The sequence below is a fragment of the Poecilia reticulata genome, linkage group LG22 (genome assembly GCF_000633615.1).
Source record: "Poecilia reticulata strain Guanapo linkage group LG22, Guppy_female_1.0+MT, whole genome shotgun sequence".
Taxonomy (NCBI): domain Eukaryota; kingdom Metazoa; phylum Chordata; class Actinopteri; order Cyprinodontiformes; family Poeciliidae; genus Poecilia; species Poecilia reticulata.
This window is the reverse complement of record NC_024352.1, coordinates 15,313,629-15,336,344: the sequence shown is the minus strand read 5'-3', so window position 1 is coordinate 15,336,344 and position 22,716 is coordinate 15,313,629. Positions and strand designations below refer to the sequence as shown.

Genomic DNA, 22,716 nt, shown 5'->3' with positions numbered 1-22,716 from the left:
ACACCTACACTCCCAAGAAAGACGGTACTCACAAGAACTGGTTGGCTTTAATAAATTCCATTTTATTTTTTTTTCATTATTAAAATTCATCATCATTAGAGGACCATAAAACACATTAAATGTTTACTTCCCCTTTTGGAAAGTGTTGTTCCTCTGACTCTTTGAGGTTTAAGAAAAAATACTATGTTGGTCTGTGTTCATTTAAAATAACTCCAATACATGTCTTCTATAGTCATAGTAGAAGTAGCTATTAGGGCTGTATTAATGGTAATGCTAAAAAAAATATTTTCATCTTTACAAACTGAGTTGCTTTAATCTTTAATCTCAAAAAGTGGGCAAACCTTTTCACACAGCAGTGCTGCAAGCACACAGAAACCACTTTAAGTTTAAGATTTTGCCAGCATGGCAAATCCAGCTATACCATACCAAGTTTATTTATGGAGCACTTTAAACACCCACAAAACCAAAGTACAGTACAGGAAATAATGAAGCAGCAGTTACATGATGCAACAATAAGTTTAGCCGTGGTCTTCAATCACTATGTACACGGTTTTAGCTGACAACATAATCGCTTTAAATTTTAGCATTATATGACTTATACGGTAGTTGTGCATGTATATTTTATTTTAATATATGAACAGAAACACTAAATCGGACAGCTTCTCTCTTTGTGGGTAAAGGGTGAAGGGATATATTTGCCTCTTGAGTCTTAAATTGACTGGTATGATGGTGATGGTTTATGCTGGAAGACAGCTGCAGGCACATTGATGCTAACTGGTAGATCATAAGTCTCTTTCTGGCAGACATTCTTGGCAGGTGATGCAGCAGTTCTGCACGTCAGCTATCTCAGCTCCAGCTCCTTTGCAGAATGTTTTAACCTTCCCTTGTTGGTTTTTAACAATTTTGCTTGTAATAATTGCTGCAGATTCTCTGTGTTATGATCTCCGCAGTGGTATTCTGAAATCGCTTCTTTGTGTAAATCCATGTGCAGACTATTTAGAGAACCCACCACTACGAGATGAACTTCAGCTAATAAGTAATTAGAGAGAAAAACGCAGAAAGCGGTACTAAGAATAGCTAATCCATTCTACGTGCTACTTAAAGAAAAGTAGAGAATATTTTGAGTTGCATGAAAATCCTGGGTTTAAGCTTTAAAACTCCTTGTTTTAAGGAATTCTCTCCATTTTTGGTTCATAAAACCTGAACACATGTCGACACTTGTTTGAAGTTTGTATGCCATGATCACAGAGAGGGACACTGAAACTAATTAAAGTCATTGTTTATTGTTTTAATTGACTGATCTGCCGACCAGCGTTGTTGGAGGTCCAGTTTTACATCTGATTTGTCTCCTTCGCGAGCCCTGCAGACCTGGGGAGCCTGCTGTGATCACTGCCAGGTGCGGTAACATCTGGCTTTGTTCTGCTTTGAGAAATTGTCTCACAATGAAAACGTTAAAGGGAGTCTGGATTAAACTGCTTCTGTTAATGATAAAATCCTTTCATCTTACTCTTGTTTCAGGCTGTGACAAAGGAAAAGTAGAGTGCAGCCATGCAGTGTCCAAAGAGCTGAAATCAAAGGGCACCTGTGTAGTCGCGTGTAAGAAAATGATGTTTTCAGCTCAGCCATCAAGGGCAGAATTATGTTTTTAATCATTTGTGCGTGCGAGCAAACACTGTGGCATCTTTGAAAAAGCACCTGTTGCTCTGGAAAAAACACTTTTTATATATAGCCCGTTGCAAACGTACTTGGAACCTAACAATCACAAGCTTTAACATATTTTATTGGGACTTTCAGTGATAGAACGACACAAAGTAGTTCATCAATGTGAAGTGGAAGGAAAATTATTGATAGTTTTCAAAATCCTTTAGAAATAAAAGTATAAAAAATGTGGGATGTGCATGTATATTCAACCCACTGCCTGCATTATTTTTTTGGATACGTCTACACAGTCTTTAAGCTTTTAGAGCCTTAATTTTCTACTCTTTCTTTCTTGAATATACAACAATTTTTAAGTCGTATTTTCAAATACATATAGGCCAAGGTCATTTGAACACCTGAATTATGTTTTAATCTAAACCAGATATTCTGATAGCACGGTTAGGTTCATCGCCTTACAGAATCTACGTTTTTTTCCAGGATTTATCTTTGTGCTTATCTACTATTTATCCATTTCTCATGGTTGGGAAAAGTTTGTTTATGGTATTTGTTTTTTATTTGCTAATTGGGTGACTAATTAGCAATTAGTCACCTAATATTTGTTTCATTGGACTCAATTTTGAATTTTGTTTAGGTTTATCAGAGTAATGGGGCTAAATTCAAGTGCACTCCACACTTTTTAGATTTCAGCTTTGAAAACTATTATCCACTGCATATATCCTGTCTCACAGGTCTTAAGTCAGTCACAGTTATTTTGTGTTACCTCAAATTGTAAGAACACATTATGGTTTGATTCAGGTTTTTATTTTCTCCATTTTTCTATCTAAAGTGTTTTAAGACTGGTGGAGAAACGTTGACTCATAATTCCCATCAAATTGCAGAGCGAGATTTATTTGCAATGCATTATTTTCATTCAGCTTTCTTGATGGAAAGAGGATTTTTTTTTTTCCCCCTGAATCTTCCAAACATGTTTTTGCCACTTGTAGGTGTTTAAAACTTAGTGTGGCTGTGTGGGTTCAGTGATTACGGGCAGCACTGGACCTGCACCCAAGACAAAAACGTAAAGTGAGAGCAACTTTGTGTAGAACCTCCGGTCCTCTGCTGGTAACACTGACAAGAGATTTCAGGTTGAGATTTCAGATAAGTCACTATAAGTAAACAGTTTTTACACTCTCATAATTCTTCATTTCTATATAAATAGAGCAGGGTACTGAGGTCATGAGGAGAGTGAGGTCATCATGAATTACTGTGTATTACCTGGAATAGATGTGACTGTGCATGAGGGCAGCTGAATGGGCCGCAACCATCACCTAAAACTTTAAAAAAAAAAAAAAAAACAGCCGTGGAAAAGCAGAAAGCTTATGATCCGCATTCCTGTAAATATCAGTTTGTGGTTGACGGTGCCCACGCCCTGAAACACCAACAGAGCCCAATGTAAATATTTGAAGTTATGACAGATTTATTACTGGTAAACTCCTTAAGCACTCTGTTTCAGTTTTAGATTTTCAATGGATGGATAGTTGTCATCTTCCACATGCAGGAAAAACACTAAGCAACCTACAAGTAGAGAAATATTTAGTTTTGTTTCTTGGCAGCTGAACTTAAACTTTCTAAGGTTTCAGTTTTCTTTTTTCAGAAAACCTTATCAGTAGGAAGTGGGAGGTGTGAAGGTATGTGGATGGCGTGGTTTGATATGCATCTCCTTCAAGGTTGTGTTGGGCAAAAGCAGGAAAATCAGGTCCAACATGAAATATTCCTGCAAGGTTATGTTCATAAACTGCCTGAGCTTATATTTCCTCTAAACAAACCATGTCTGGATTTCCTTAAAATTGTAAAGGATGCCACATTACCCAGAAATGCAGCTCTGGGCTGGAACAGTTTGAAAGAAGACCTGCTGTCATCTCCCACATAAAGGAAAAACACTAAACAACTTACAAGCAGAGAAATATTTGGTTTTGTTTTTCAACTGAGCTTAAACTTTCTAAAGTTTCAGTTTTATTTTTTTCAGAAAACCTTATCAGTAGGAAGTGGGACATATGAATGTGTAATAGGTTAGCGAGTGAAGAAATATGGAAATGAAAGGGCTGCAGGGTTGTTACCAACAGTTTCTTTTGTCAAAACAAAACTGTTGGTTGGGGACTAGAAAGGGAATTTGCTGTGTCAGGTCAAAACAAGGGTGACCTGTAAAAACAGGCGTAAAGAAACCAAAAGCACATTCAGAGTTAAGTGATTTTGTTTTTCAGTGGAGCTGAAGGGTTGGCCAAAGCTTACCCAAGTCTGATTGAACCCTGGAAAGTTTTTCAGTCTGATATTTGAGCCTATTGACAAACTTCTGTCACTGTCAGTGGCTAAAATTGTCTAAATTATATCTATGCTTTACAGGCCACTCAAACTATTAGATAGTCTCACTCTGCTTATGAGAAATATGAAATTAACTGTTATTTACATATCTGAAACAAATATGGAGCAAGAAAAATAAGTGTTCCAAGTATTTCAGGATGATCCCGGTAAGATGGGTCTAAAATATTTAGCAAATATGTCAATAGTACGTGTAAGTGATATGTGTGAATTGTTTATTCTTAATTTATGCAACAATCACCTTGAAAAAAAAGACTATTTTTCCAAGGTTTATTTGATTTAGAGTTATTTTTGATTTAGGGTCATACCTAAATCAAATAAGCCTTTGATTTAGGTAACTTTCCTGTTTTTATGGGGCTTTAATTTTAAATGAATTAATAACATTTTAAAATGCCATGAGAAATATTAAAGCAACATATTGAGCTGACAATTATAGAGACTTAATTCTTAATCAGGACAAAAAGCTTCCTTGAATAACAGTTTACTTTAAAAAATATTATGGTGAATATTATTAGACATATTTATTTAGGCTTTATTTTTTTACAAATATATAGCTGCATATATTTAGAAAGTAAAAGGAAGATGAGGGGCGGTGTGTAGTCTAAATGTAGAGCGGCCACTCTATTTAGCAAGGATCTTAGAAATCGATGTAAAGATACAAAAATATGGGAATAAATGGGCTCAAGGAACTCTGCTGGTGGGGAAAATGTTTAGACTAAAGGACAAAATAAAGTATCTAGAAAAATATGTTTAGTAAAAAATGTGTAAGTATATTAGTAAGGGAAAAATATGAAAATAAAAGGGCTGCAGAAAATATTAATAAATGTACTTTTGTAAAAACAGAGAGGTCTTTATAAAGAAAAAAATAATGGGGCAGAGATAAACTAACATCTAAAAAAAATTTAGAATAATGTATGTTTCATATTTTGATCAGACATTTATTTTTGCCCCTAATGGTGCAACAGAATAAATATATTAACAGATTTATTTCAGATTCTAATCTTATTTTTAACAGTATTGCTCCACCATATGAAACTGATATGTTGAAAAGAATGTTTTTCATTAGGGAAGTTTATTCCCCCAAAATTTCAAGCCAGAGCAGGTACATCAATTGCGATGTTTTATAGTGAATGACTACGTTTTGTTTTCCTTATAATGTGCAAAATCATTGAGCAAAAAATTTGGCACTTCAGTAGAACAGAAACGTTTTTGCTTTGCTTTCCCCATTGCGCGCTACCAATTTCCTTTTGCTATGCATCCCTGAACCTGACTACGGATTTCTCATCAGACGTGAGAATTCATCATTCACTACCTCGGCGCACTCTCATCCTGCCGATGACACGTTTGGCCTATGAAGTCTTTCTCTATCATATCGTAGCTAGGTGTGGGAGCATATGCGGTGACTAATACCACAGAACAGCTCTGACGGTGATGAATTGATAATTGTTTGCACATGATGAACAGTTTCCTCACTGTATCTGAGTCATATGTTGCATCATGATGTCATGCATTCGGGGCACATGTTTTCTCAGTTGCTCTCACCTTGATGATGATGACACCGCAGGCGATACGTTGGTTGGATTGCGTAGCTTTTTTTCTCCCCTTCTTTTTTTTTTTGGTTGTTTTGAGGACTCACAATAAAGAGGCTGTTTTAATTTGGAAGTGTTTTATAGAGTTCAGTGTGTGCTTGTTAAAAACCCACCGTATTATCGATGTTCTTTACCTCCCTGTTCGCAGATAAAAATAAAGTGCCTGTTTTCTATATCAGGAAATGATCAAAAGCTCATGCCTTTCAACATGTGCAGCATTAAAAGCTTCCATTACCTCTTTTTTTGAGTAAAGGGGAGAACAATCTCCTTTAGGGAGATGATGGAGAGCACCTCAGCATCCTCATATGAGCAAGGCTGTTAGAGAGAAACCGCCGCCTTAGGAGGGGTTATTAGAGATCACCAAACTCAAATCCATTCCCCGATGCTCCAGTGACCCCAGTTTGACTCCTGCAAACCAAAGGTCATGTTCGTCTCCCGTCTCCCTCTGCAAATCTTCAACCCGCAACCCCAACGCCCACCCCCGCTTCCCATAACCACCCACACTGCATCTCTAAACGAAGATTCCCACCCACCTGCCTGTACCCCCAGCCGAGCATCAGAAGTTTCCTGCTTTACCGTCTCAGGAGTATAGCCCAAGCACCCCCCCGCACCCCCACCTCCTTCTCCAAACCTCAGCCCACCCCACACCCCCCGCACACTTCTCCGTGGAATTACTTCCATATGGCCTACTTTCCGCCCGCGCTCTCGAACAAGTTGTGTGCTATCTATATGTTTCCTTTAATAAGTGTATATTTTATTCCTTCTGATCCTCTACAGTTTATCTTCTGATTGCTTGACCAGTTTATAATGAGTGGAAAATAAAATCAGGAATAAAGTCATTAAGCTATTAAGGTGGTGTTGTTGTTTAGATGCAATATGCATTCATTTGCTCCTTTTGCAGAAATGTCTAGAAATCAACATAACTTTTGAAATGACTCATAATTGTGGTAATCCTCCTCATAAACAGAAGTTTATTTAACATTTGGCAATTTTACCAGTATTTCTTGATCATCTAAGGCCTGTGTCTACAAATCTGCTTAAATATATTTCAAAAATGACTTTACAGTATGAAAGCATTTTCTTTAAGTTCAGTTCATTAAGACACTGAAATTTATGGCTTTTTTTGTAAAATAGCTCGAGCTCAGTTTGATTGTAGGGAGAACATCTGTGGAATTTTTAAGTCTTGCCTCAACAAGATATTCTACTGATTTTCACAGATAACGGTACCAACTACTCTTGAAATAATTATGAGAGGGAGTTTCATGTATTCTCTATATGCAGATAATGACTGTTTCAATCTTAGCTGGCAGGTCATGCAGGAATTTTCATATTGTACTCATTTTTTTCACCTGATACCTTCAGTCGTCTCATGCAAAAAAAAAAAAAATTACTCATTTAGATTTAGTAGTTCAATAAAATAATAAAAATAAACAGCATTGGTACTGTAACCTGTGGTGTCCAGCTGCATGGCAAAGACAACACACCATGCACAGACAGATTTCACTCACAAACATTTAGATGTCAGATTGGAAACCTCGCGAAACCTCACAAGATTAAACATGAGCTCAGAATAAGAAAACATGGCCGACGAAGAAGAAGCAATGGCAATAGTTTGTGGTCATTGATATATCTTCAACGGGAAAAAAAAACAATATAAAAGAAAAAAGTCAAAAATCGGCATGAGTATCTTAGCATATGGGCCAAACTCAAGCTGCAAGCAACTTTGACATGGATTTATTGCACTGAAGAGTTAACTGATTTTGGATCAATCTTCATGTTGTCTGAAAGCTTGCTATATGGAGACGTTGTTTAATTTCTTGTCTTTATTTCCTAGCTGAAATAAAAACACCTGAAAGGAGACATTATTGAAGAAACCCTTTGAATGTATCTGCTTCAGCAGATGGTAGGTCATCCAGACTGCACATCAAATTGTTTCTGGGTAATGTAATTGCAGTCCATTTTAAAATAGGTCTTTCAGGCAAAATACAGCAGTTATGATGTTTTTTGCAGAAGTGGGAATGTACCGATTACCCAACAGGTGGCTGATTTTGGGCTTGAGTGGTTACTGGCCAGCCAGGCACTTAAAAAGTATATACATCATTAGTCTCACTGGTCTCGTTCTGGAGAAGTTGACTTAACTTGCAAATGATAAACACGATAACACTTATAAATACACAGGCATGGAGATTGCAGTGTGCACACGTCAGGTTATTTTTCTCCACATCTTTGCTCCCACTAGAACAGCAAACACATGGTGTTTAATTCAGTTAATGTTAGCCTGGCTATAAATAGACTCTTATTCTTCATGGATTTATATATTATTTCCTCTCTTTAATGATTAAAAGAAAAATAAATCATGAATTTTCAATCCCCAACATAGATACCTGGGTTTATATTTTTTTTTATTAAAAATAGCAACACATGTACAGTTTCTGGCTGTGTGGATGCAAAGAAATAGAAAAAGATGTCACTGTGACTTATGTTTTTCTTTTCTACTGTAACTATATTTTTTATATTTTAGTCACATTTATTAGAGCGAAATGAGAATTGACCATAGGTCGTCAACTCAAAACTCAAACTCTACTGCTTGAGACCAAGATTCACCTTCAGTTTTCAGGGATTGCTAAGCTTTTTTGTCTGGTTGAGGAAATATTTTTACAAAGCAACACCACTAATAAGATACATCACCCAGTAGAGCAAAAACAACCTTACATCTTGAGGGTCATTTTGTGAGTCCATTTTGAACCCCACTGTGGGGGGAAGGTATCGAGGTTGGGTGCAATGTTACCTAAATCCTAGGAGCCCAGCCAAAGCCTAACCCATGCAGTTAGGCTTTGGGTTAGGCTAACTGCATCATAATCATAATCTGTCTCTGACTACTTCGAATGTCTCCAATTTCTGCAGTAGCTCAAACCCTGGTTGTTTAAAACCAACACTGAGTCCCAGTTTGGCTTGGATTAGTTCAGTACTAGTAAGTGGGATGGATAAAAACAGCTTTGAACATGCACTTTGAACCTAATATAGTCACTAACATCAACCTCAGAAATACTACAGCAAAAAAACAAGTGTGATAGTTGAATCATTTGCTCCACAGTACAGCAAATGTTGTATGAAAAATACATTTTAAGATGTTTGGCATCATCTTGGGACCACGATGTATAAATCAGGAGGCAGTCGACTGATGGCTCGATCTCTGTATTATGTCATCAGCATGAACATACCATATGCATTCGTTAATTTTCCACATGCAATGTCACATACTTTGAGTCACCCTTGTGGCTTTGAGCCCCACTATCACACTCTTAGCACAAGCTGTGCAGCGCGGGCCAGATCATTGCAGTGACACGCTATCATTTACACTTGGCCCCAGTCACACTTATGACGCGTGTTACAGGAAAATTTCACCAGCTCGCCTAATTGTGTCGGTACCAGAGTTTAAATGAAGCCGATTTTGACTGTCTCACTGAGAAACATGGCACAGTGGAGCATATTTTCCTACGTGCACTCTTTGCATGACTGACCTCCAGTTCAGTTATCACATTACATTATTTCTACTCAGATATCAGCTATACCATTTTGATCCTAATGTATTAGATAGCTTGAAATCTACAGGGAGCAGAGTGCTTGTGACTTCGTGACAGAGGTCACTCATATCTCCATGAAGTGAATGCAAAACTCATGGGCGTTTAGGGTGGAGAACTCATTGGTTAATGCTTTTGCAACAGATTGCACTTTTAACCTCTTTCCTGCTATTACAGGTTTCTAAAATTTTGAAATTAGATTGGACTGACTCACCACAAAGGTCATAATAAGTACCAACATTTACAGAAAGACGTGCATCGGCACTTATTTACACTTAAAAATTGAATGTAAATAACCACAGGTCTGAAATTATGTGGAAAATTACGTGAAATTGTATCTTTAAAATATAAGGAATGTGATTCTTGTTTAGTTTATTCATACCTCTTACATGTTTTCTGTTTTTTGAATTTACATACTAAGGACTGGAGAGTTTTTATTTTATTTTATTTATTTATTTTTTATGTTTGGAAAGTTGAACTATTGGTGTTATTTGGCTGTACAAACCAAGACTTTATTGTTAATATTTGAATTGTTATATTTTACAGTACAATAAAAACCCATAATTAAATAACTTAATATAAATGGAAGTTAATATTGAAAGTTATATTAACAATTCGAAATGTCCCGTACAGCCCTGACTTGAATCTGTGAAGGGAGATGCAGAGTAGGGTGATGACAAGAACCTCAAAAGTTTGGAGCTCATAACCAAAGATGAATCAGAAGAAACGTGGAAAAAGCTGTTTCCATATGGAAGTACAATGATTTGATGGCTGTAATGCCAATAAGGATTCTCCCATTGACTGTTAATTTCATCCTATTATGAACCTGTAGTTGATTTAATATTCACGATCTGTCACCTCCTCCTGGTTCAATGTTTTTATCTGCACAGTCTGGAACGGTCCCCTCCAGTTATGTCACTTCTGGTTGTTCTGCAAGGGGACGTATTTTTAGGAAAAGCAGTAAGCAGGGCAGTATTGGCACCTTTTATTTTAAAGTATGAGTCATTTTTGTTGCAAAATGTCTATTTCAGATATGTTACAAAACAAAGAGTTCAAAATGTGTTTGACCTGTAAGGTGCTCTGTAAGAAGTAACTTAAAGGAGTCCCAGCTCTCAGTTAACATGTGGAGGGACCTGTGACGCCAACCTAACAGGATACAGGGAGAAGTGGGCACGAGTTGTACTGCCCATAGGGTAAATGCATATTAATGGCAACACCTTTAAGGAATATACACTGTCCTGTAAATTTTTAACTTAGTTGACATGCTAAGAGAAAGGGGCAATGCCAACCTAGTGGGACATGGGGAGCATAGTGTGTGGGGAGGGGCAAGACCAGGCTGACTGACCTCTAAAACATGTCTAGTAACTCTAATTTTGCTTTTAAAGGGAGAAAAATCTTTACATCTTCATCAACACATTAAATATGGCCATAGCCTGCAGAATTAGCTCAATCCTGCCTCCACATCACGTAGTATAATACCGTATGTTCTCCAGAAAGAGAGTAACACGCATGCACCTTGTTCAGGCTTTCTGCACACCCTTTTCACTAAGCTTTCGTGACAGCAGCGACTGTATAATGTTAAGGTGTGTTTGGGTGCTGGTCCACCAATTTGATTCCAGGTGGAGCTCCTTAATCTCTGGTCTTTTGTCCCCATGTCAAAATGTATCCCTGGCACGGGCTTCAACTATGCAGCAACACAGAGATCCCTGGTTAATTATCTACCAGCATGAGTTTATGAGCTGATAGGCTGCTGGAGACAGACAAAGGCGTTAGTTTCCCTCAGACACTGAGGCCACATTTACATGTTTATGCAAGCTCTCTACACTGAGGTGGAGAAAGTAGGATTAATGGGATTCATGGAGTACACCTCCCTGCAAACAAAGGACCCACAACTGTAATAAATATGTTTCTCAATTAGTTTATACCATCAGTATGTAGTATGTCTGTCAGTAAAATACTAATGAGCAACCTTGTCCCCTTTAGTTTCTCACTGAAATGAAACTTTTTGTGCAGAACCAGTCCTAGGTGCTTGGCTTGTAATTAAATTACATTTGATTCATGGCTCTACCTGCATGCTCTCCATTCACGTTGTGGTTGAATATCCAAGTTTTTATTTATTTATTTATTTTTTTTGTCAGAACAATTGTCCTCACCGGTTTTTCTTCTTCACTTGTTGTCTTTTCTGATTTTGACGCTGTGGGAGTAGGAATTTTAAAATTGTTTCCTAACTTGTCTTCCTGTGATATCTACTATTGCCTACTGTAGTAATATTTTTCATTAAACCACAGTGAACTTTTGAAGTTATACTTTAAAAGTTTGCTACAAACGGCTATTGAGAACCCTGTAGAAAATGGTGTAAATAAAAAAATATATTGGAACTCTGATCGCTACAACTCTGATGTATTTCAGCAGACAAAGTGTGTACTTCACAAGCCTAAAGCAGGCAGTGGACAATAATATGTACTTCAAGTCTCTGGTAAATCACGTTACATGCGCTGCTTTTTCTTCTGAAGGACTAATATTTTACATTTTCTTCTTATAAACATTTTCCTACCTTTTTGCTAGAATTCTAAACATTTTTGTTGTGTTAATCTAAAGCAACGATTATCCAAGGACGCAGAAAGCCGTTTCTTTTTTAAGCTCTTGCAGTTTCAATGACATAACTCTATTGAGTTGGTTTGAAATAGCACTCAACACAGATTGTTAACGTTTCTCCTAAGATTAGTATAATTGTCTTTGTTGATAAAAACAAGATAGGTTTGAACAGCAGAAAGAAAATCTAAATATTCTTTCAAATTTATTGATTACTCCTGTTTGGTGAGGCAAGAGATCTGTTTAGGTAGTTATGTCTACCTTGTCATCGTTGATGATCTGTTATTGTAATTTCACGATTCTCTTGTGGCCATGAGACAGCTGTGCAGGGATAAGAGTGTCCAGCATATGTACAGCAGCGCTCAAAGCTGCTCGCCTTGAAGCTGGACATGTCCTCACACAACAGCCCTGCTGTCAGTCAAGCTGCCCCATTACGCTAGGCATGACATTTAAAGTTGGGCGAAGAAGGCGGACAAAGTGCCCTCACCTCCTCCGTTTGAGCCCTGGAGAAGGAGGCCTTGCATGTGTAGCGATCGCTGATGAGCGTGTTTGCATGTGTGTGTTTGTTGTGACTTTGGCCAGACTTGGTCCGGCATAAGGACAGCTGTCACATTTCCAACCTGTCACAAACGACACTGAGGAGATGCCAGAGGCCGGGACATCGAAGGCACAAGGACAGGCACAGGGAAGGGAGCCTGTGTGTGTGTGTGTGTGTGTGTGTGTGTGTGTGTGTGCGCGTGCGCGTGTGCGTGCGTGTGTGTNGTGTGTGTGTGTGTGTGTGTGTGTGCGTGTGTGTGTGTGCGTGTGTGTGTATGTGCGTGCGTGTGTGCGTATGCGTGTGTGTGTGTGTGTGTGTGCGTGTGTGTGTGTGTGCTTAAAGGCTAAAGGAGGATGTTGGGTGGTGGACACATGAAGAGGGTTGACTGGGAGGCTTCCTCTGTCTTCTGCGTCCATGTACGTCCTTCTCAATTCCTCTCTTGAAGACAGTCCTTGAAGACTTGAGTCATCTTCTTGAGGGTACGTAGTAAATACTGCCTAAACATCGAAACATTAGCAGTACAGGATGCACTCCTCCATTTCAGTGCTCATTACTTGCCAATAATAAAGTCTCTTCATTAAAGTCCAGCCTGTAGCTTTTGCAGCAGAATCTTTTTTTAACATCCCCTTTTAACTCGATCATCTTCAAGTTAATTTGTTATGAGGGGAGAAACGTTAATGGCCATTTGGGGTCCTTTCCTTTCATTAGAGTCTGTTTTTCTTTCCAAGTTTGAGTAGCGGTTTCAAGGCAAAGAGGCTGAAAGGTCAACATTAGCATCCGGATTACTTTTCCACACGTCTCTTGTATGGGTCCGTTAAGTTTTGAGAGAAGAAAAGCATCAGAGTTTTAAAACACATCTAAATAACCGCCAAAATTTAACAGCATCCTTTCAGCACTTTGTATATTCCGTAACCAAAACCAACTGTCAAGTAAATCATTTGAATTGCTTCTCTACACTTTAATTTACTTTAAAAGTGGTATTTAAGAAGTCTTTTTGTCTTGGGTCATTACTTGTAGAGAAAGAACCCAAGAAACAAACATTTGAGTTTCTACAATACCTTGTATATTTCAGTGATTTTTATTTGTGATTCTTCAACAATTTCTGAAACAGCATGTAATGTCAGATTTTAAAAATCTTTTAAGACACATGTGGATCCAGTTTCCTGCATTACCATCTGAACAGCTGCAGTGTCTTGTCTGATTGTAGCAATTGGAAGCAGTTGACATCTCATACAACTTTCAAGTTCAAAAATCAGATGATCAAAATATTATATAGAAAGTGGCTGATAAAAAAAACTTGACTTATGAACAAATAAGACTGTACTGGTGGTACAAGAAGGTTTTTAGGTACCGCTGGGTTGTTAATTGGTTCTGTCATATGCTAGATGTCAAAGGTATCTAAAAAATGTAAACATTGGGTCACAAAGGTGAGCAGCATGTATGGAGCAGTCAAGGTGATGATTTTTGGCCAAGTGTCACTGTGTAGCACTTTGCCAACTATAAAGTATGGTAGTGACCGCATCTTGCTGTGGGTTTGTTTCTCTACCAGTAGTTGTGTTGAATTGCACAAAATAGACGGGGTTCCTTCATAAAGTTCCAGGAAAAACTGTCAGATTTTTAGGTCACCAGTTGCTACCTAGAGATTAGGAATTTCATTTATCTGGCCTGTGAGAGACAAGTGCCCAGAAGATTTCATAATTTCTGAAATATACTGATAAGAGACTTACTTTCTGATAAATCTCTTATTTGGATTGAATACAGTGTCATAACTGGCACTCCATTCCATCTTTAGATCTTAGACGTGTTTGTGATAGCTGATTGTTTTTATCTCTCATAGATAAATGTAGCTGAGAATCATTTGCTTATCAGTGGAGCTTTATTCAGAAGTACATATTGAAAAAACGGGTAGACAAGCTGACAAAGATTAGCCACTCTATAAAACAAAATGTCACAATTTTTCAATTTATTTTTCAATCTAACTATAAATTTTAATTTTAACCGAATGAAATGTATCCTACAAGGTTATTTGTTTTTTGCATAAATCCTGGCTCTTTCCCAGCATTTCCAAGCAAAAGTTGAAGGGTCAAATAAAGTTTCCTGCATTGTTAGGACTTCGCTAAACAAGAACTGAACTGTTTTTATTCCGCCATTAGAAACCAGAGTCTGACATGACTGACGCTCATGGAGACATATAATTGAGTATGATCTGGTTATCAATGGAAATTTTATTCTGGATGAAATGTTCCGGCCCAAAACCAGAACCCTTTGGGACCTCATCACTAACTTTGACATGTAATGTTGACCTGCCATTACGGATTCAACAGAGCATATCTTTTGCCCAAAGTTTGTATTTACGCTTAATAAAATGCAGAATATTAAATAAAAATACAAAAAATACCACTGAAATTTAGCTGTAGAATACATGAAGATTTAGTGGTTGGTATTATTTTTGTCCTGTTTTTTGTAGTAATTTTTTTCATTAATTTTATATAGTACTTTGAGTAGATCTTTAACTTAATTGTTTGAATTGCTCAGGGAGAAAACACCATAATGCTTTTTGTTCTTTATTGTTTCTCATTTTCTCTTTAGGTATGTGCTGTACAAAATAAAAAAAGAAACCTACAAGCAAAAGTTATAAAAGTAGCTTATTCTGTATTGTCAGACTCCACTGAACAAGAACAACTATTTTTGTCTGCTTAGTTCAGCTTTCTGGACAGCACATTAATTTAGAATGGCATCAGCTTAAAGTTTAAGGGTCTGCCTTTGGATTTGGTTTGTTTGTTTCGCTGATTCAATGTGACTTGTGACAGCTTTTCGCTGTCTTCTGGAACAAGATAAGTCTGAATCACTCCACAAAGAGGCTCGCCCTTCATCAGCGCCTTCGGTCTGACCAAATCGAGGGGCAGCCCCGCCGCTTCCCGTCCAGAGTCGTCCTGTGCCCGTTTCCTGGCCCTCTCACCTTCCTGTTGGTTCTTATCCATCTGTTTACTCTCTTTAAGTCCAAAGAAAGCATCCATTAAATCACCTCTGAAGATGAAACTGGACATGACAGATACAAACTGGAGCAAACCAATGTTCTCCCAAAGCCCACTCCCTACCCCGGCCGCACTTTACCATGCCTGTTCCTATCTGTCCCATATTGTCAGCGAGAGAAGCCCCCAGCGCTGCTGTGAGGCAGAGAGCAGTTCATGTTTACTGATGCACACTGCACTGATGTGAGCTGATTTCATCAGGCAACACTTTTGGATGCCGTCTTCCTCGGCCTCCCTCATCTTCTGTCTTTAGACGCTAATGTATCAGCTGTGATGGGGCAGGCTGCATGGCACTCAGCAGAGCTTAAATATTTGGATATTTCTCCTTTTTTTCCCTCTGCAAATAATCATTCTGCTAATTAATGCATTTTTTCATTCCACATCTCTTTCACTTGGGGCTCCAACTATTCTTATTGATTTTATCCCCATCTGGTTAATTATCCTTTTCTTTGATTAAACAATCATCAAATTAACTGTTACGAAATTACTTCCAGTCTAGTTCAGGAGGAAATGTTGGGATCAGCAGACCAAAGCGTGTTATTAGTTAATAGTCTTCACAGCAAACTGGTTGCATTGTGGCTCCGTCCATCATGTATGGTGGTTAGATTTCCTCTCACCAAGGCAAGCAACGATTATAACAAATGGATGAGTTCAAACCATCTGTAAGACATTTGATTAACGCTGCAGAGCCTCTGATGGCAGAGGGAGGCCAGAATAGTACTTGATGTGGAATTGCCCTAATAGAAGTAGCCATGCTCCAGGAAAAAAAACATCACAGAAGTAGAAATTACAACCTCAGAGAGACAGATGATGTTCACAGGGAGCAGCTCCGGGTGGCTTCTGCATCCATCTTACAGCCGATTTGATTGGTACTCGCAGTCATAAACTCAGGCTTATGGTGCAGCTGTTGAAGCTAATGCTGCATGAAGCAAAACAGATGTTTCCGCTGGTGTCTTTCCTGTTCATTTTTTGTTTTGGCCATATGAACACACTCTATGCACACTTGTCATTGTATTCCTGTTTTTTACTGCTGGATGCAGTTTACTGTATATTTCTTTTGAGCTAAGTGGTGATGGTGCTGAAAAGCAGCATAGCAACAGTGGCAGCCTCAGTCCTCCCCTTGCCTCTGCAAATTATGTATTCAGGTGCAGCTGTAAGTATAGGTCACCTGCATTTTAGTAGCTGTCAGACCTCAGGACTCTTGGCACCTAATGAAGGAATGAAATGGGCCGTTTTCAGTCTCGTTTACTCCACATCTGAGAGAATACAGCTGTTTTGTAATACTTTCATGCTTTTATAGAAGCATTGGTGAAAAATAATGATTCTAATGTGATGCACTTATTGTTGACACAATAATTATGAAATCCAGGTGATACTTTGCACTTTAGCAATGAACATGTTTCTTTGATACGTTGTTATTGCTCTGGTTGAATTTTTGACCTAATACAGGCTGTGTTATTTGACCACTGTGACACAAAAGGTTGCTTTAGAACATAAGAACAATGTACTATTTTTACAACATGGTGATGATAGTGTCCTGCTGCGGGGCTGTTATTCTGCCTATGTTCCTGGTGCAGTTCACAAAGTAGATGGGAGATAATGAAGTAGAACGACTACATTCAAATTCTTCACCTTACCCTCAAATCAACATCTAGACTCATAAACCAGACCAAGCTGCTGGAATACCATCCCAAACCAAATCTTTTCTGGGCGGTGCTTAAAAACTCGGTCAAGGCAATAAACCAACCAGTTTGGACGAGCTTCCCCAATCCTGCCAAGACAGGTTCTCAAATATCTGGGCAGAATTAGACCAAAAGCTCGTTGACGATTACAAAAAGTATGTGGTTAGGTTCGACACTGAATCAATTAGTGGGGTTACATGTCTATATATGAATCTGTGCAACCATTTTGAATCAGACAAAATCCAAAATAGATATGATTTGATTTGTAACATTGTCAAATGCTGCCCAGCACTGGTGTTCACCAGGCCTTGTTTTCTTAACCCAAAATGTAATGTTCTGGTTCCAATTCTCCAAAAAACATTACTGACCTCTCTTTGTTTTCCTAAGGACACAACACTGGACCCAGGAGAGGATGTGGCTCTTCTCTCAGTGAGCTTTGAGGATGCTGAAGCTACCCAGGTCTTCCCAAAACTCTACCTCTCACCAAGCATCGAGCAGTAAGTACATTCATCCTTCCGTCATTTATGTACATACAGTTCTGTTGAGAATTATCTGTTAACTTTGATCACAGTTTAGTTGTCTATCTGATCTAGTTGGTGATTATTATGCTACATGTTTTCTTCACTTCAAAAGCTGGTAAAGATAGAGGAAGTCTTTCTGTGCTTCTCACTCGTCAGTCCCTCTGGTTTTTAGAATCAAAGCTATGGTGAGCAAGTTGAACATCTTGCGTCATATTATGTCGCTGAGGATAATCTCCCGCGTTTATGTCTGAACTCATTAGTCACTTTTCCTAAAGACTTTAAGTAAAAATGGGAAAACTGGATGGATGACACAGAGTCTGTTTCAACCAGGGATGACTAGATGTCTGCACACATCTGGGTTGTAAAACATGTCTGTGTTTGCAGGTGGTGGTTTAATACTTTTATAAAAGCCGTTTGCCTGTTGCAGGTGTATCCAGAGTATTTTCTTTTTCTCTTGTTACATTTTGTGTGTGCATTTGTCTCTTCTCGTTTTATTGCTTTTGTGTGGTAGTCGAGACAGATTTGTGTTTCTATACGTGCATGAACAAGTGTTTTAATGTCCCAAATGAGGGATATGCCTCCATTTTCTGGTTTTATCATGTTTGCATGCTTGCAGCAATATTCCAGTTTGGCTTTGCTCTCAGCACAGTGTCCTTGTATGGGTAGATGTGTTTTGTGTGTTTGATAGAGAGAGCCAGGTATGGGCCCACTCTTACCTCAGGGCCTCACGGTCTGGCCGACCATGCTCGGAATAATCTCAGACTGATGTTTATTTACAAGCACACGCCCCGTCACACCAGGTTAAGATGCTTCTTCTCCCACCACCACTGCTTTTTCTTACTCTCTGTCTCTCCCTCTGTCTTTCATTCTTTTCTACATCCTTGTCTCCAGTTTCCATTTTCCATCTAATCTTCCTTTTTATTTTTCCACACTTGTTTGATCTTTTTATATATTGCCGAACCTTTCCAAATATGTGTAAAAAAAAAAAAAAAAAAAGATTTTATTTATTTTATTTTATTTTGTAAATAAAAGTTAAATTCTGCAGCCTTAAGTCTACAGCAGCAACACACAGGCATGAAAAAGGTTCAAATTGGTCTGGAGCGAGATTAATCTGCATTTTTCACAAACAGCGCAAGTTGTCTTCTATTTTTTGGGTAATCATAATCCTATCAAAAGTATTCACACTCCTTGAGCGTTTTCACATTTTGTCAAGTTAAAACCCCAAACTTGAGTGGATTTATTGGAGTTTTATATGAAAGACAGACATATGGACTTCCCCTGTCATTCTATCTGTATTTAGAGCCATTTCCTGCCGGTTTTCTAAAGGTTTTCTCCAGGTTTGTCCTATATTTTGCTCCATCCATCTTTCCATCAACTCTGATCAAATTTATTTTCATTGCTGAACAAAAGCATCCTCCCAGCATGATATTACCACTAGCAAGTGTCACCATGGTGATTGTGTGTGTGTTCAGAGGTTGGTTTCTGCCTCACATAGTATTTTTGCACAAAGGCCAAAACTTTCATTGCTTGTGGAAATTTTTTACCCCTTAACTGTCACCACAAGAACATTTATATGCAAGTAAATGGGTCCATGTAAACGCAGGTATACTCATTACAGCATTTTCAAGATGCTGTTTGACCAACAAGTTTCTGCAGGAAGAATGTTTACAAATGTGTCTTCTTTGCAAAAGTTATGACAGAGAAAAAGCAGGCATTGTCCATTTTTAAAGACTTTCAAAAATTCAACGAATCTAAAGCTTTGATCAACACCACTAAAAGCGTTTTGTTTCTTTTTTTTTTCTTCTTTTGCTTGATATCCAGCATTCTGAGCTGGATATTTAGCTAATACTCTACTTGTAAAATTGAACAGCTCTTTATTTTTAATGGAGGCAGAGTACACAGAAGAAGTGGCTTTAAAGTGTTAAGGGCTCAAGTACAGAGGGAAGAGCAACAACTAGAGAAGCCAGAATAAAACTCATTAATTTGGGTTCACAAACTCAACATCGATGGCTACAGACCCAGGATGACAGGTTGATTCATGAGTGAAATTGTCTCTTACTGTGCTGACACAGTTTGCCCACTTTTAAATTATGTATTTTGCAAAACATATAGAGGAAAATCAGTTCATAATTCAATAGAGATTTATGAATCTGAGGGAAGAAAGTATCTGACTCTCAAAGACCAACATTACTTGCAACAGACAGTTGATGTGAAATATTTACTCTCCTAAGTACCTAGAATTAGTCATTTTTCTTTTATAAAGTAATTATTTATTCCAGTGAAGAGTTTCTAAACTGACTTCAATCATACTGTAACATATAAGTAAGATCATGGTACACTGTACATAATTTTAAGCCACCTTGTAACCACTTTGGCTGTTTGCATTATCCATTTGGAAGACCTATAACAAACAGTCTCCCATCAAGCAGCTGCCACTCCCCTTCTCCACAGTTATTCCAAGTTTCTCCCTTTCTCCTCTAAATGTAACGGTCAGTAGAATGGCCAAAAAGTTCCACGTTGGTTTCATCAGACCACAGGACATGTCTCTTAGGATGAAGATCTTTGTCCTGTTTCTTCTGAAGTAATGGCTTCCTCCTCACTGAGAGACGTTTCACTGTGGATGATGATTGCATCTTAGCAACTACATCCAGCATCCTCAATGATCTTTGGCTTTTGCTCTGGGTAAATTTACACATGTGCGACCAAAATATATATTCATCTCTGAAACAGAAAACCTGTCTCCTTCCTGAGCAGTACGATAATTGGACATTCCCATCATGTCTATACTTGCGTATAATTGTTTGAACAGAGGAATGCAGCTCCTTCAAGCATCTAGAAATTCTTCCCAAGGATGAACCAGACTTGTGCAGCTCCATAAATTCTCTTTCTGGTATCTTGGCTGGTTTCTTTTGACTTTCCAATCATGTCAAACAAGATGGTGTGTGTTCTAGGTGTGAACTCAAGACACATCCACAGGTGTGCTTTCAATTAACCTAAATGTGTCAGTTAACCAATCAGAAGTTTCTATAGCCAAGACATCATCATCTAGGCTCTCCTTCATTGATTGTAGAAATAGTAATTATTATGTATGTAAAACCTCTGATTTTGAAGACATTAATGAATAATTAATGAATAATCTATTGTGACATTTAACAAACAGAAATACTTTTGGTAATTTTAACTAACCTAAAAAAGAGACATTTGTTCTGATCTCATTAAAAATAGGTTTAAATAAATTATAGTCCGTAGCATTCAGAATTTATTTTGCAGTGAAACTAATAATATTATTATTTCCATGCTATGTTATGCAGATGCTTTGTCTGCACTGATGAAGATTGACTCACCTGAGCACAATGAATTATTGAAGTGGAAACAAAGCTATCTGACCCATTGTCTAAATAACAAATCTTGTAATAGCACATTCACCCATTCATGTTTTTGGATACATGAATGTCCTTGGCAAAATACATTGGCAATGAAAAACAAAATCTAGCCTTATATTCACCTTACAGCATGTATAACTATAGAAAATGTCAACAGATGGTGCTTTATCTTTGAGTTTATTTTGAAAATTTAAATAAATTACCTTTTAAAGGTAATGGGTCTTTTAATTAAGACCCATTATGTAACATTCCATGCATGACACTGATGTGGTATCATTGGTTAGTTACTCTATTATTTGATAGAGTAATCACCTGCATTTCTAAATAAAACACCTATTACTTAGGTGTTTCATTTCGTAAACATAACTGCATTCAGTAGTTTAGGTGTACAGCTTTTCTAAATCACCTTTGTTATCTCAACACTATTCCTGCTTCATGAATTTAATTTAAAAGGTTTTATATAATCTTCTCATGTCCTTAAACTTAAAAATATGTAGTGTGTGTGTGTGCGTGTGTGCGCGCGCGCGCGTGCGTGCGTGCGTGCGTGCGTGCGTGCGTGCGTGCGTGTGTGTGTGTTTTTGGAAATGTAACATTTACACTTCAATACAAGAGAAAAACATAAATGAGTCCCAAACACACACACATACACAAACACACACACACACACACACAAAGCTGATTCTCCTCTTCATTATGATGACATGAACAGGACCTTATCCGCATGCAGTAGCTAATTACACGGCACAAAAGGTCACCTACCTACTGACTGTCCCACATAATCCTCAATTATTTCAGGTCGCGCACATCCAGGAATAAAGCCAAGCCACATTATGATGTCTTAGACATATCTGTCTGCCTTTTCTCCATCTTTTGACCAATTGATTTGCTTGCTTTTAAGAGGCGTAACACAGGTTGAATGGACATGTCGATTGATGAGGCTATCTTGAAGAGACGTATTAAAATGACAGAAAACGTATGCGTATGGGCATTAGTGACCAGACTGACGCCGTTTCAGCGGCTTTGGAGTCTGTACTCTGCCAGCATCATGCAGAGAGCAGACCGAGGGAGGCTGAAGGCGGCAGAGAGTGGGGAGCTATAAGGGGAGGTTGCCGGCGGAGCAGCGGGGGGTTGGATAAAGGAGGAGAGGAAACGAACCCTCTCAGAAACATCACAAAATGCAGGGGCTTAAGAGCGCTTCATTGAGCCAAGCTTCCATTTTCCAAACCCTCTCCTCCTGCTTAATGTTGCCTCTTTGTCTCGTGATATTTGCACATATGCATATCAAGGCCATCCATGAATATGCTCTGCTGCATGTTTTTGTGCACCTTTTTTGTCAGCTGTGTGGGAGTGTGTTAATTCATGACCCAGGGCAAAAAAAAATGAAGTCTTATTCACCGTTGTTTGAAGACCGCAACGTATTTGTGAGTTTTAGCATCAGTGTTGCATCCATCGAGGGCGCTTCTTTATTTAGCATGCAGATACTTGTATATATGCAGATGTGTAACCCTGTTAGCTTCCCTCCGCGTCCCCGCTGACCCTTGTTAGTCTTTGCTCCTGTGTAGCTGCCCATTATCTCTGCATTGGCTCCACTGAAGAGGAAAACTCATTTGCTGCAGCGCGCCTGCACACGTCTGTGTTTTTCTAGCAAAGCATTTGATCGACGTTCAAGAGGCTCGGCGTCGATTCCAGTTATCACAAATGTTCACAGTATCTCATCAAGCCAAGAGGGAAGAAAAAAAAATTGCATCAAAACAGATTTGGAAAATGTTTAAATCAATCCGCAT

At 38.3% G+C, this 22,716-nt stretch overlaps 1 protein-coding gene across 1 annotated transcript in view; it reads left to right on the top strand.

The window, feature by feature from the left end:
* babam2 (BRISC and BRCA1 A complex member 2) overlaps positions 1–22,716 on the top strand; it is an 81,265-nt gene that overhangs the window by 39,446 nt on the left and 19,103 nt on the right. Inside the window, exon 7 of the mRNA XM_008399672.1 lies at positions 17,416–17,525. Within this exon, the coding sequence (XP_008397894.1) occupies positions 17,416–17,525 (110 nt within the window). The remainder of the gene's footprint in view (positions 1–17,415; positions 17,526–22,716) is intronic.